The sequence below is a fragment of the Rhagoletis pomonella genome, unplaced genomic scaffold (genome assembly GCF_013731165.1).
Source record: "Rhagoletis pomonella isolate Grant_MI unplaced genomic scaffold, Rhpom_1.0 Rhpom_scaffold_00001, whole genome shotgun sequence".
Taxonomy (NCBI): domain Eukaryota; kingdom Metazoa; phylum Arthropoda; class Insecta; order Diptera; family Tephritidae; genus Rhagoletis; species Rhagoletis pomonella.
The window spans coordinates 31,652,193-31,668,199 of record NW_023458555.1 but is presented as its reverse complement, the minus strand read 5'-3'; the positions used below and the strand labels follow the sequence as shown (position 1 = coordinate 31,668,199).

General features: G+C 31.9%; 2 protein-coding genes across 5 annotated transcripts in view; both read right to left on the bottom strand.

The window, feature by feature from the left end:
- Positions 1-16,007, bottom strand: part of LOC118742763 (G protein-activated inward rectifier potassium channel 3-like) — a 210,450-nt gene that overhangs the window by 60,051 nt on the left and 134,392 nt on the right. The gene's annotated exons all lie outside the window — the stretch shown is intronic.
- On the bottom strand, positions 12,446-16,001 carry LOC118742787 (probable serine/threonine-protein kinase dyrk1). Its single transcript, XM_036475133.1, has 2 exons — positions 15,904-16,001; positions 12,446-13,162 (listed from the first exon to the last, which is right to left on the bottom strand). Exon 2 carries the CDS (start codon positions 13,081-13,083, stop codon positions 12,634-12,636), a length of 450 nt encoding a protein of 149 aa, XP_036331026.1. The 5' UTR covers positions 13,084-13,162; positions 15,904-16,001; the 3' UTR covers positions 12,446-12,633.

Genomic DNA, 16,007 nt, shown 5'->3' with positions numbered 1-16,007 from the left:
ACAAAAAAATAGTAAAAAAGTAATAACAAAATAAATTAACTTGTTCAACAAACTTAAAAAACTTGTTGCCCGATTGTCCACTTTCAAAATTCCACCAAAGTTTATATCACTTTATCCAGGTCATTAGAATAATTTGGTAAAAAAAAACGTTATCTTCAAATTCAATATAAATTGAAATGAAATTTAATTCGTTAGTCTGAGGCGAACTGATAAGACTTGTAGTCACTGTGTTAATTTATTATTTATGATCAATTATTATTAACCCTTTAAGTGCATGCTTCGTTGAATCGACAAGCCAACCTTTCATATTCTTTACTTAAAAAAAAGCTGAACTTCTAGGGTTAAAATTAGTGTTTCTTTAAATAACCATCTTAAATTTAATCACGACTGAATAAGTAAACGAGTTAGTAATTTCTCTTGGAACGAGGTTTGGAGAAACATGATTTGTTATTGGTAGTATGATCACTAAGTAAACGGCGACTGTACAGAGATGTCTGCCTTCGTTTTTGGCATCGCAGAGCTTCTTAACTCTTCCTAGAATCGGACAATCCTTCAATCGTTATCGTGAAACTCAACTTACGGTAGGCCCAGAGCAGGTACAATTTCGACGGTGTCGGACTAAAGGGTTAAGTGGGCAAGTGAAGAGGAGGTTGGTGGAGAAACTTCACATGCCGGACATTTTTTGGCTGCGTCGGAGTCTGGCGTGTATAAGCAGAATTTTAACCTGCTACAGTATCGATACCGTAATTTGGTCCCTATTGGCAGCAGAAGCTCTTCCCCTGCAATTGTTGGGGATTGAACTCCAATGACGACATTCATGAGACGGGAATTGGGGAAAGTGGAGGTGGTCTCGTGGTGAGTGTCGATGTTTGCCAGTTTATACAGTCTTGGGTACAGTAGTTGACCTACGTATTTCTGGACCTCGTCCTTTATTTGGTAGAGATAATTCGGCGATCTAACCCTGTTTATCTAAAATTATATTAATCTATATATGTATATACTTCTCTGCAAATGTCACAAATTGGTTCCTAGCTGTCAAGAGTGTGAACAAAAGGAAAATAAGTTATGCGCATTTAACTGAAACACGCCGACGAAGCGTGCCGGTAAAGAAAAAACAGCAAAATCGCCCAAACCTATTTATAAATTAAAAACATAAGAAATATTGTGTTGTAAAATATGTATGTATATATACATACTATATGTATGTATATATAAGCCAATTTGTACATATGTATTACATAATACATATGCCAAGACAGATAAAACGAATAATCTTATAAACATCTACAGGTAACAAAAATAAACGGAAAGCATACCTTTGTGATGGCAAAATAAATGAAAGGAATGAAATATATTTCATAAAGGTATGTGCTTACACACAACTTAACCAAAAAAAAATGCAACAGTACTGCGTTAAGGGTGATTATATTATATTTGGAAGAAAGCAATAGCGCCATTCTCTTGCAACGACTTAAAACCATGAAACTAAAAATAAAGTAAAACAATATAAAATAATCGGTACATTAATAAATTATGTATGTAAGTATGAAATTTTCCATCTGGCGAGCTTTCAATCAACAAATATTAAAATTGGCAAATTAAAAATAAATCATTAATCATTTGAGTCATTTATTTGAAAAGCGAACATATAGAAAGCGACCTTAAACAAAGCTGAGTGCCTAGAAAGGCTTCAGATAACAAAATTTGTGTATGTACATATTAGTGTTTGCCTATCTAAACAGGGTTTGCCCTACAGGAAAATCCATTCGTTTAAGTTCAGTTGCCGAATGAGCGTTCTCTGAGTATATGTGAGTTTCTCTGAAAACCGATTTATTCGAAAGTTGAAAATGTGTGTGGTTCTCCATTTTCAAATTAGGAAAAAACCGGATAATCGGTTTAATTTAGGGTATTTCGTCTACAGAAACACTTACTGTTAAACAGAAATAATGACCAAAATTATAATATTTATGTCTACTAGAAATAGGTATAGGCTTAAATAAGAGAACGGTATGGCAAAATAAATTCGAAGTATTTTGGATTGCAAGTAAAACAACATAAACAATAGTCGCTTGTCGGGTAAACTCGAGCGTATATAATTCAAGTATTTAGAAGATGCTAAATACTAAATTCGACGCTTATCGAAACGATTTCAGATATGCTCGCGATTTTTAGGGATATTTTCGGAATTGTTCATGTTTTTCATCGGGATTTATAAGAAAACTGCCCAAAAATATTCAAAAAAAAAAATAACGATTCGATCACCCTAATAAATACTAAAATAAATATAAATAACAAAATACTAAATACGAGGTTTTTCGAAACTATTTAAGATTTGCTCCCGATTTTTTCGGGATGTTTCAAGTTTTTCTTCAGGCTTTTCTGTATTTTTTGGGACCTTTTGGGACTCGAGTTATATGCTTTGCAATACTTCGGGATTATTCCGGGCATTTTAGGGTTATTATTTCGGCACTATTTTATGATTTTCAAGACCACTCGGGATTCCTCCAAATTTTTTGGGATTTTTCGTGTCTTACACGCTTTTCGTTATTTCTTAAAAAACTTTGGAAATATTTTCTGGACTTTTCGGAACTGCACGTGCTGTAGTTTTCGGGATCTTGCGGAATTCTTCCGGAGTTATTCGCGATTTTTCGTGGTTTTTGGGATATTTTTTTAAAAACGCAGAATTTAGTGAAACTAGTACTATTTTATCCAGCAGTTTCTGAAACCATAAATACTCTAATTACTTGGTTAGGTAAATGTAACTAAAAATGCGATTCTTGAAAAAAAAAAATTGTGAGATAGGGCGTTTTCGAAGCTGCTGCCGTCGATATGTAGTGCTTAGTATTCAGTATAAAAGAAAACAATTATGCTAATAAAATCAACATAAATTTTAATATTCTGTTTTCTAAAGTACTACAAAACTGAAATTCATATCGGAAAAAAATGCAAATGTTACTTTTTAATTTTCCCATTTGTTTAAGATTTCCTACAGGGTATCTGAAATCCCATGTAAGCCGCTCGTTATTGACAAGTACACCGCTTTAGGTCATAATAGTGATTTAGTTATGTGTTACCATATATGTTTTTGGCTATGCCGTAAACAAAATAGCAAATAAACCGGTAATTGTTTATCGCCGACGAAGTGCATAAAAATAAATTCGCATAAGTGGACAAATGGCATAATTGGGCTGGAATGTTAGGTTTTGAACACATGCAGTGGAATATGTATGTATGTATGCATATACGGGTACAGGTGGGTATGCAATTAATCAGTTAACGTACATATGTTCGTATATGTAAATGGTTTGAAATAATTGGGTATTTTGCAAAAATAGAAACATGTTTATATGTAGTATGTATGTGTTTAGACATTTGATGAGTATTTAGCTAATCGCGTTAAGAGCGTTTGGATAAAAAGAGAGTACTACAGTTTAATGCCGCCTTCAACCGTCAGATGAGTTTTATCTGAAACTTTTTCAATGGCAGAAATACACCCGGCGGTTTTGCTGATGCTTAACGAATATCGGCCTTTTTTATTTAGGAAATAATTTTTGTGTTTATTTCTTCGACCTCCGTTCGAACTTTGATCCTAAACCCACCCGTTCATAAGGGCCATCAGTTAAGAAAAAGGCTCCGAATATACCAGGCGACTGCATTGCAGATTATTTGACAAAGATTGAAACATCTCAAGGCATAGTCCCGCTGGAGTCGCGCTTTGAATTCGCCATAGGTTGATTACGACTTAAGGACTAGTTGAGATTGGTCCATAGAAATCTTCCCTTGGGTATCGAAAACGATCTTGTATAAAACAGTGCGTTTAACACAATCAAACTAACCAAGTAATGCCAAAGTTGATGTGGTTTAGTACTAAGAATTAATGAATTTCTTCAATATGTAGTTTTCTACCGACATTTGTTTTAGAAACACAATATTGATGGAAAATGTTCGGCGTGATTCCTTTGATTACTTTTGCTAGGATATTTATTTAATCTAATTTTGCCATAACCTAGCAATCTTGTTTTAGCTTTAAATCCATAAATTATCTATTTTGATTGATTAATTTTATTTACATAACTTGTTTACAGTAATCTATACTAATATATATTTTGAAAGCCATTTCTTTTTGTTCGCAAAGCTCGACAAAGGTTGTACCGATTCTTTGGAAATTTCGGCCACCTACTTCAGGCTCTCCAAGAATGGTTATAGGCTAAAAAATTCGAATTTTTCAAATTGCAAATCTCTGGTGGTGTTCATGGTAGAGTACTGGAACTTGGTATGGAGATAGATGTATGAAATCAATGCCATACTTATGGAGAAAAGTGGGGCTATTGAAATATGGGCGCGACGCCTTCCAAACGCTCTGAATGTTCTACTTATCTTTGTATGTACATACATACATATATCGAGGCCTAACCACCAAAAATAAGTTTTTTATTATTATAGAAGAACAATATACAATAGATATTTTGCACAGCTGATTCAGTGTGAAAATATATTATTTTTATTCACATTTGCCGCTTGACTTGTTATGCACAGCCTTTACAGCAGATATGTAGTATTTACATGTGTATGTATGTATGTATATTCCTTACATATGCATTTAGACAAGCGTCATTTATCATTTGTCATACATTTACAAACATATATTTATTTATCCATATGCACGAACATAAATATATGAAATATATTAACATATGTATGTACTATGGTTCACCCATAATGCTCTCGCACTAACATGGCTAGAAATTTCTTAGGCATGTTGCGGAGGCATTGCGTTTGCGGTCGCTATTGACAACAATCAACAACATCAGCGAACATGACGTTGAAATGCAGTTGATCGTTGATATACTCGCTTGTATCTGTGGCTGCACAATGCACGTCTCGGTGTGCAAACAGCGCTTTTATATCTCTCTTGGTTTCCATATGGGACAGCTTTGCAAACCGTGCACCGTGCAGGGCTTTGCAAGACTCAGAGAATACCCCTACTATGTTTCGAATTGTATTTATGCACTTTTCTGTATATTTTTAGGAGGGAATATTTTTGAATTTATTTGCCAATTTGCACCCACTGACGTCAATTGAATGCAGTTTTCAACGCGTAGAGAAGATGTACATACATTCATATGCAATACGGGATTTTTGGAATAAAGCATATGTTTGTGATCCAAAAATACGCAGGCAAGTTGATTTTGGGATTTTTACCGCTGCCACCTCCAGAGCTTATGAATATCGAAATTAAGTAAACCCGTATTTTTTTTTTTTTTGAAATCGATTAATGTTTAACAGCGCGGCTGCTGCTTTGAAGATATACGTACATTTTTAGTGAGGAGAAAACATTTTTTCGTAAAATTTCTCTAAAATCGTTAAAAATAAATTAAGTTTCATCGAATAAGAATGAAAAAAAAGTTGGACCACCCTGGTATGTACATATATGTACATACATATGTATACTTGTATGCATGGTTGCCACTTTGGTAAATTTTTACCAAAATTGGTAAAAAAATTAGGCTTGGTAAAAAGGTAATTTTTTCATTTTCGTAGATTTTTGTTAAAACTTTTCGTTTTCGTATTATTTCTCGTACTTATCTTTATATTTAGCCCCAACCGCCAAAAAGATGTAAGCGACATTTGTTTTTTTTTTTAATTTAATTTTCTTTTATGCAGAAATGTTCCTGGAGAATTTATACATGTACATACATGCATATATGTATATATATATATATATATATATATACAAAGCGAACATATCGTGCTGCATTAAAAACTCATTTTACTGGAAGCTGAGGTGCTTTTGATTGCCTAAATATTTTAAACGATTCTTTATATAAAAAGAAAAATGGACAGGCATGAACTACACTTTGTGATTGTTCGCAAAATTTAAAAAAAAATCAACGGAAATTTTTAGCTGCACATTGTTCATTATACTAAAATTCCATGAGCATACCCAAAAATGTTCTAAAAATGCAGAGTGAAAAGTTCGAAATTTAGATGGAAATTTTTGGAATTTTCTAAACTTTGCATATAGCTGAAATCTTTGATTTTTGTGGGCTTGGTTAAGGTGAAAAAAAAATATAAAAAAAAATCACTGTATTAGTCTCCATTTGAAGTTTCGTTGTTGCCTCTTATTTCATCACTTTCGCTTTTGGTTTAGTTAAACTAAAAGTGCATTAATAAAAAAATTTAATTTTTATTTTTATATTCAACAATTTTTAAGAGCTCGAGGCCGTATTAAATGCAAACTTATTGTGGAAAAGCAACAATAATTTGAAAAAATGGTAGAAGTGATAGCTATTTCGGAAATCACCACATTTCCTCATCAGACTTCTTTCAGTAGGATTCGAACCGACGATCACCACTGACTCAGCCAGTTGCCTACGCACTGTGCTAAGTTTGTCTTGTTAATTCTTGTTGCTTATTTTCCACTATTTCACTTTGCTAAGCCAACTACAATCAAGCGCAGCTATTCCGCTATTATTATGGTAAGTATTTTTTTCGTCAGCGGCAGCCCTGGTTGTATGTGCTTGTACATTAGCACTAATTTATCTTTCCGCCTACAACTTAATTATTTTTTACATTCATATATGTATGTATGTGTGTATGCATAACACTTACCTCTTTTGTTATTTTCAGATAAATTAAATGCATTATAATGTTAACGATATTTGATTTAAGTGCTCAACACAAAAAATAGGAATTTGCATGTTGTTATTCTATGTGTTTTAGATTATAAAAAATTGCCACACTTCGACAATTTTTATGCGATTTAAATAAATGAAATATCAGTTTATTTAAAAATAGATTTAATTTTAGGTAGTACTATATATTGTGAAATTAAAAAATTTAAAAAATTATGAGAAATATGTTTTTTTTTTATTTTACCTGTTAGAAAATCCCAACAAGCCAAGTCCGACAATAGATTATTATGTACCATTTTAAAGGCTTATATATTCTCTTCTCATGTCATTTTCGAGCTTTGAAATCGAATTTCTGACCTAAATTGACAGGTCGCGACCTCTAAATGACCTTTAAAAAATCTATAAAAATTGGCAATAATATTTTTGTCTTGAAATTTGCAAAAAAAAAACATTTTCGATGGGCACCCTAATGTAAATTATAACTGCATACATGCATTTTTATATTGAAATTTTCAAAATTTCGCCACTAATCGATTATATATATATTTTTTTCCAAAGTGATCACTAAGCAGTGATCGACTATGGTAGGAGAAAGGTAGGTATCGACTGCTCTAGGACAAGAGGCTGACAGGCGTAGGATCCTTTGAGTTTCCTTTGTGAAGGCTGAAGGTTATGTATATGTAAGTGAAAAGCACATTCACATTTTTTAATTCAATTTTTTGGCCATTTTTAAGAAAATAATTGGGAAGCTTTTGTCACATATCTAATAGCTTATTTTTATTCAACATTATATATATTAAAAATGGAAAACTGCAAATTGTCTATAGATTTGTGTTTCTCTTTAACACAAAATGTGCTTTACTTCATTAAATCGTTATCCATCATTATTGTTTTCAGCACTAATCATAAATAAATTTGAATTTGTTTATCAACAAGAAGGTAATTGACATTTAATTATGTTTGCGTGTGCAATTCATATTGACTACTCTGATTGTGAGTAAATATCAATAAGTAGGCATAATAAAAAAAATATATGATTGTCATTTAAAAGCAATAATAGAATATTACTAAACCAACTACACCAATGCAAAAGTATATATGTGCAAATATACATTAATCACATAATTAGTTACTTTTGTTAAAAAACGCCATTAAAAAAATTAAATCCGCATTACAAAAGCCATGCACTATAGTGCAATTAGCGGCTATTAACGACATGTGTAATTAAATATGACAACACTACATATCAGAACGTTTTACAGCGGCTGTTGTCAAGCTGAGTTATGTTTATGTGGCATACATTTTTAAAAGTAAAACGAGACATGCATACCTACGTAATCGTATTTATGTAAATATGTGTGAACGTCTACATATATATATATAAATATATACACTCCCTGCCACCTGAATAGGAGCACCTTTTTGAAACACGCTGTTGAGAGTTTTCATTTTGTTTATTTAATATTTATTAATTTCTTATAAAAATATAGCATATTCTACAAGGAAAACCATGTAAATCCGATTTTAAAATTTTCAAAAAATTGTAAGAAAAATACCCTCGATTTTTGCTATTTTTGCTTTTGTTTTTTTTTTTTTGACGCCAAATTTTTTAGATGGAAGCGCCGTCAACCGAAAAAAAAAAACATTTCAAAAAGTAACGGTATTTTTGAGACGCTTTAAAATTCAATGGGCTACCTACCTGAAATTTTTTCAAAAGTATTATTACCTACTGTTGGTAGTTTACGAGTAGACCGCAGCCGTACTAAGAATTTTGACTTAACACAGAACATCTTGGCTTAAGGCGGATTCATCATTCTATTTAGTTCTGAACTTTTTGTCATAGATAGAGAAACACAACAACAACTACATGAAAAAAAAGTTCTGAACTAAAACGATGAATCGGCTTTTAGGGTAGAAATCCGCACGGAAACAAAAAAGCATCTTCGTGTAAAAACGTCAAACAGCTTATCGCTTGACACTGTTCATGATTTTACCATAACAAAATAGTACGGATAAAATCTTGCAACTTCATTCTCTACAAAACTCTCCAAAAATAGCTCCCATTTACAGAATTATGGAGTACGGGAAAAATTTTCATTTAATTTCCTGCAAGTTCGTGTAAAAACCTGTAAATTCATCTAGTACTGGATCAGAGCTATTATTAAAAATAAAAAATAAAAAATTACCAAAAACTAAAATATAGTCTATTAATTAGACACTCCTCAAGCATTCTACCAAAGCGTTAAGCATACAATTTTAAATTGATCAAATATAAAATATTTTCGTTTTCAAATTATATGAAGAATCTTTCGATTTTAGATTATCTCAATTAAAAATTAAATAATTATGTCCTTCCGTCTGCAAAAGTGTTTTTTTTTTGCATTCTGTCTTTTCATATTCAACAATTCAATGTCTATTACAAGGCTAATGGCGCTTAACTTTACCCAGCTGTTTTAAGAGAGAGCGAAAAATACGTTCATACTATTTTTTAATGCGAATGCTAAGCAAATATTGATATTATTGTTGCTTCGTTATACGCCTGAAAATATTTTATACATACATATGCACGTTCGTGTTGTTCTACTTTCTTGCTTGATCTTAACATTAATAAATATGGTGTACCTACTTTCACGGAATATTGTCATTATCAGCGATAATAAGGAAGTATTAAATAGGCATCTAAATACTTAAAAAAAAATTCACGAAATTTATAAATATTGAAATTGTACCAGGAAAAGGTGGTGAATATTTCCTTTATTATTAAGAAATCAGACCATAAACAAAACAAGTTACGAAGAAAAATCGATTTTGGTTAATTTTAGGATGTGCCAATATAGTCTCGTAAGCTCCTCAGGGTGAGAAATAAAAGGAATCCTAGTCGTTAAAACGTTAAGCTCTCAAAAGGTATTTAGAAGAATACCTGGTTAGAGCTGCCACCACCAGAGAGCTGTAGGTAGACCTGAAAGAATAAGCCACCCTTCAAGGTTTCGGTCAGTATTCACAGCTTGAAAATGAAGTGATCTGAGGAGATCGGCATTCCCTGGTCGATTTCGAATCCATCATCAAAGAGCCAAGGTCCGTGATTGCTGCCTGTCGTTCCAATACTTATCTCCTAGAAAGTTAAAAAAAAAGTATCATATTCTCTCCTAAGGATATGGTGCAGTGATCCAGGACCTTAAATTTAAGATGGAAAAGTCCACCTGCTTTTCTATCCAGCTTAGATCTGTCCGTGAATAAACGCATAGGGCCAGGCCTCCAGACACGTTAAGCGCAAGACTAACGGTGGCCCGAATTGATCCGCTGATTCCAGTTAAGGCTGTTCTTTCGAAGGCATACAATAAAGTTAGTTTAATTATGGTACTATAGAGCCATGTGAAACTGAAAGGCTTCAGGCCAATGAACCTGACTCCATTTCTTTTCAAATCTCTGGAGAGACTTAGAGATAAATATATTCTGCGAAATATAACAAAAAAGGCAGTCTCTCCTCGAATCAACAGACATATTTTAAGAGAAAATTCTTGGATACCGCACTTTATGAAATCGCATCGAGGATTGAAAAAGGATTGTCCATAAAGGAATATACGCAGGGAGTATACTTCGATATTGAGGGAGCCCCAATAATGTCTACCCGGAATATGTTAGTAATTCCCTTATAATTATTATCTTAGATTATAAACTTGACTGAAAGCGAAATATCGAAGACCGGCATAAAGTATTAATAATCCTTATACTAAGCAAGGACCGAGAGCAATAGTTGAATACTTTTAGGTCTTTTTTATGCGGTACATGCGTTCCTTATAAAGCCGCATAATAAAAATCCGCATAAAAAAGTTCTTCATTTTCATACCAAAAAACAGGGAATGCTTTCCAGCATTTTCAAAAACCGCATAAATTCAGATACTCCATGTAAGAAATTCTAAAAAACCTCACAAAAAATCCAGTGAGGCAATATTAGGCAAAACAAAACAATTTATTTTTTCACTTCAATACTTATTATTCAATGTAAAATTGAACATTCATGAAATAAATATAATTTTATCTGCATTTTAACCAACAAACCATACCACAATAAATACATGAAACATGTAAGAATACAAAGCCAAATTAATCATCAGAAACATTGTCTCTTACACATTGAAAAAAATAATAACAACTCTCAAAAAAGCAAATTCGCTACAGCGAAGAAATGGTTTGAAAAATAGCATAAATTAAAATACGCATTAAAAAAAACGCATAAAAAGAGACCTAAGTGTATAAAGATTTTTATTTTTAAAACATTGCAAAATCGTTTTTTTTTTTTTGTTGGTAAAATTTAATCGATATTTTGTGCTTTTTCTTTTTTTCTATTAAAAATAATCGTTATTCTAGATTCTTATTTTTCGAAAATTTTTAACCGTTATAAAGGAGGCTGAATTTTTATGACCGATTTAAATCTTTTATGATATAAAAAATTTTATCTTAAAAAAAAAATTATAATATGATCGAAAAAATAAAAATCAAAAACAACGACCGAACAATGGTCGAAAAAATTAAATTCCGAAAATAAGGGTTATTCTTTTTCGAAATAATAAAAATCATAAAATAAAGGTTAAATTGGACGGATAATGAAAATCTAGTTTAACGGTAAAATTTTTATTTGTAGTATTAAGATCCTAACCGTTACAGTCCCTGTTGTTCATAGAAAATTTAAGACTTTTCATTAATAAAATTTTTATGGGGTTGCCATGCGTAGAAAATTTAATTTCATCAACTAAATACAACAGAATGAGGTTAATTAAGGATAAAAATTTAAAAAAATTCTACCCAAAAATTACTAAATAATGCATTCATCCGCTAATATGGTGCATAGGGTTGCCAACAAAAAAAAAATATCCAACGTTTTTTTTTTTTTTTGTTTGAGTCCACACTAGGTACATGCGTGTTTGCTGCAAGGCAAATGAAATAAGCCAATTGATATAAGACAATATATTTAGGCACATTGTGTAAGTCCTTTGTACATTCAAGCGTAAGTGTATAAACCCATCTCTTATCGTTAAGTGCGAACCATATGGCCAGCCAAATGGCTTACACATGACCACATCAGCAATGCACAAGTGCACATATCCCACATATTTAGATACAAATTTATATTATATTTTATGAAGTAACTGCAAGTGTGTGCTTCTGTTACGTATGTAGAAAAATTATTTCATTGAAAAATCATTTCAAGTAAATAAATAAGTATTATGTATGAATATAAGTGTCATGAACTCGTACCTTAGAAGCTCCGCACGCCAGCCAGGCTCACTGGAATGCGTTGGCCGAAACATCAGCATGGAGAGACGACTCAAATTACGTTTGATCTCCGGCATTGTGAATGCGATTGGCGTTAAGAGGAAGCACATAAAAAAATATGTATTTGTATGTATATAGGTATAGATGTATAGGTAGACACAAGCGCGATTAAACTATATAAACAAACAAATGCATAAACGCATACAACCAAACAGTTTGCTTCTGTATTGCGGGTGGACGTTTTTGAATACTGATTTTTTTTTTTTTTTGTTGTATAACTACAGTTCCTTATGCTCCATTGGCTGTTGTTGAATTTCTTTTATCTTGCTTTTCTTTTATCTATGCTTTTTGGTTACATAATATTTTGCTATGTACTAAACGTAAATTTCACTAATTTGTATATCACCAACTTTGTTTTTGTTTTCTAATAATTAAAAAAACAAAATTTCTAATTTTTGTAATTTTTTTTTTGGTTGCTGCTATTTTTTTATTTTTGTTTTTTATTTTTATTTAAAAACAAAATTTGCTTTGAAAAAGTTTTTATTTTTTTGCACCGCTGCTTTTTGCTCCAAATCACTACGTTGCGCTCAATTCATTATACCAAAATGTATTTATAATTTTTCATTGTTGCTGTCTTATTGCATTAGCCTTTTCGCATGTTGTTGTTGCTGCTTGCAAATACTATATATACCCGCAAATGGTTGTACACATGCTAAATTGCCGCTTATGAAGGCCAGCAATAAAGCAAACAATTGCTGCTGTTGCTGCTGTTGCTGCTGCTGCTGCTGTTTACCTTACTGCCGCAATTTATGCGCCAGTAGTTTATTTTATTATTATTATTATTGTTAGCTATTTTAGCAACAATATTGTACTGATATTTGCAATTTTTATTATAATTGCTGCTTTTGTTGACTTTGTTGTATCTGCTGTAACTTTTTCTGTTGATTTTAGTAACTAGCTTGCTTTTGTTGTTGTTGTTGTTGTTGTTGTTGATGTTCGTCTTATGCAACTGCACTGGCGCACGCTTCAATACACTGTACTTTATGCAAATTGTGCTGCTGCTGCTGCTGCTGCTGTAGTTGTTGTTTTGTTGATTGTTTTCACTATTGCTATTTCGGTAGCATGCTAATGATGTTGTTGTTTTTGTTGTATCACACATTTTCAGGCCAAACATTTTTTCATTGCTTCCACTTTGTGTTTTCTTTTTTTTGCTTTTCTTGGTTACGAGTGAAATTTTTGCTTGGAATTTTGCACTATACGTAAGATTTGTTATGAACAATTTGAAAACAGTTACAAATGAATTCAAAGAAAAAAAATATTCAGCCTTATGATGAGTTTCATTTTCTCCGAACCGGTTCACTTTGCACTTTTGGTTTCCATGTATTTCCATGAATTTTTTTCGGTCGAAACTCAGGATAAGGCTGATTTTTTTTTTATTTTTTTTTTTATAAACTCTTTCTATCTTAAAACGCAATCTAGAGTGGTGCAGATCTTTGACAGCAATTATTTGTGAAAACATGCAATATTTTGATATACCCATCCTGAGCCGCAGACTATTTGGCATGACATGACATGAGAGGTCTTCCGTTTTAGATTTGTCATTTTGCCGGCAGACATATCGTAAACTTGCTATCTCCGACTACATTATAATTTGACTAATGTATCTGATAAAATATATGCTATTTATACTCTTTGATATGTTATATTTTTTTCCAAAACCCCCAAGCCCCCTCAATCCCCTGCACTTAAATGCAATATTTCGCTCTCTTCAAAGCTCTTAGCTTGGAAAAAAGTTACATTAATTTGAAAGGTATGTTATTCAGCTTTTTTGTAATAAATATAGTTCCCTCAAAATGAAGCTACCCGAATCATGGTCAAACGGCCATGGAGTAATGGCATTGATTGATTTTTGCTTCTCATATAAATAAATGATTTTCGCAATAGTCTGTGTGATGGCGCTCATTTTTGGTTCCACGGATATATCCAAAAGCAAACTATATGCTTTTGGAGTAAAGAGAATCCACGAGAGATCACGAGGCATCGATACATTCACAAAAACTCACTGTTTGGTGTGGCTCACAAAGATTATCCGATTTAACGCCTCTATACTACTTTCTTTGGGGTTACGCGAAGTCATTGGTTTGTGCGAATGAACTGGAACAAACTTTAATGGCTTGAGGTATTGTTTCTAATAAAATCTTTTTTTCCGCGAAAATTATGTAATCTCTTTATTTTATTTCAGTGTAAAGTTCTATACCTCTAAAAAAAATACGCAAAGTCCTTTTACTGCAACAATGGTAAGATAGATTTTGGAAAAAATCATCATATGCAAATTTCAAATATCGAACAAAAAACTAAACAAATTTTGGTGAAGAAATTTACTCAGTTCTTAATTTAATATTAAATTTTAGTCCTCCAAACCTTTAAATATTTGAAAAATTATGAATTGAGTTTAATACATACAGTGCCGGACAAAAGTTTTAGTACAGTGAATGTTTCGCAATATAAGCAAATTTTTTTTTTTCTAATTTCTTTCCGATAATTTTTTATAAAAATATAGTTCATATAATGTATATAGTATAATTATGATAGAAACAGGATACAATTTTGTTTGGCATGGAGAGTGATGTACCCTAATGTACATATATTAGAATTTGTATTTATTTCATCATTTTCAAAATGGAAAATATTTTATTAGATACAAATTTTTCGTATTCATTTTTTTTGACATGTTTTGTTTTGCATTGCAATTTGTTATTCCTACGCTGTTTTTCTATAATCTTTTTTATAATTTTTTTTATAAACTTTATTTTTTTTTTGTTTCGATTCAACTTAGTTATGATTTGTTCCCCTATTTGAACATAAATTTTCACTTAATGCACTTTTTTACGAGTAGGTACATAGAACGAATATATTATGTATATTTATTTCACCACAACACACGTTAGAATTATTCGATTTTGTTGTCACTTAACTGAGCAAGAGTCCCCACAGTTGCAGGCACTTAGCAACAGAAACTAAAATATACATATTGTATGTGGTTAAGCACATACGAACTAAAATACATGTGTGCGTATGTACGTAAATACATATGTATGTATCTACATAAACAAATTGCATGCCAATCTCAGCTGTTGCCACAAACATTTGGTAATTTACTCATTCCCAATTTGTCACCAGAATCAAATGAGCACAAATGCGATATGTTGCTGGTATTACTCAAATGTTGCTGACACAAATTTACATACAAACTAAGCGAGTAGAGTCTACGCACATGCACATTCACATGCATATGTATGTACATATATATGTAAATAAGCACATATGGCTTTTGGAATATATTTTGAATGCGAATGTTCGCCAGTTCTTTTTTTGTTTTTGTTTTTCGCAAACCACACGGCCACTTTCTGCGTAATTTCTCGCATATAATTTCCAAACTCTTCACTGTCACTAACCGATTGCGTATGAGCGGGGAAATGCAACAAAACAAAACGAATAAAATAAAGAAAGGAAAATTCGAGTAGATACAAACAATGTGAAATTGAGTATTGACCACAATGCTACAAAACGAATGCTGCTGTTAAATTTTTATTGTTGTTGTGATCTCTGGCATTTTTGCGCTTTGCTTTTTGCTGTGCGAGCGCTAGAAATGCAAAAGCGCCTACTACAAAAATTGTTTTGCTTTTCTTGGCTGATTTTTCGTTTACGATTTAATTTTCATGATTTTTGCGAATTTCTTGATTTTATGGTTTTCCGATATTTGCGGTGGACTTTGTATATTTCCATTTACATAATTTTACGCATAATTCGCAAACTTTTCGCGATTTTTTGTTTCGTACGTTAAATATTTTACTCAAAATATACACATTTTCTAAAAAAAAAATGTATGCTTTTTATAAAATTTTTGTTGCCGCAAAATTAATTTTTTTCCACTGAATTTTTGTATATCATTTATTTTTCAGCAAGTAACCAACTATTCATCCACTAAACGCACCTCTAACTGAGCACTCCAAATCAAAATAACCGTCGAATCCAACAAAAACCGTTACTAAACATCCATCGATACCCGAACTACTACGTACAACGAAACCCCTTTTT

Coding starts and splice junctions, on each gene's coding strand:
- LOC118742787 (XM_036475133.1), bottom strand. CDS start 13,083: ATGTTTGGCCTGAAAATGTGTGATACAACAAAAACAACAACATCATTA.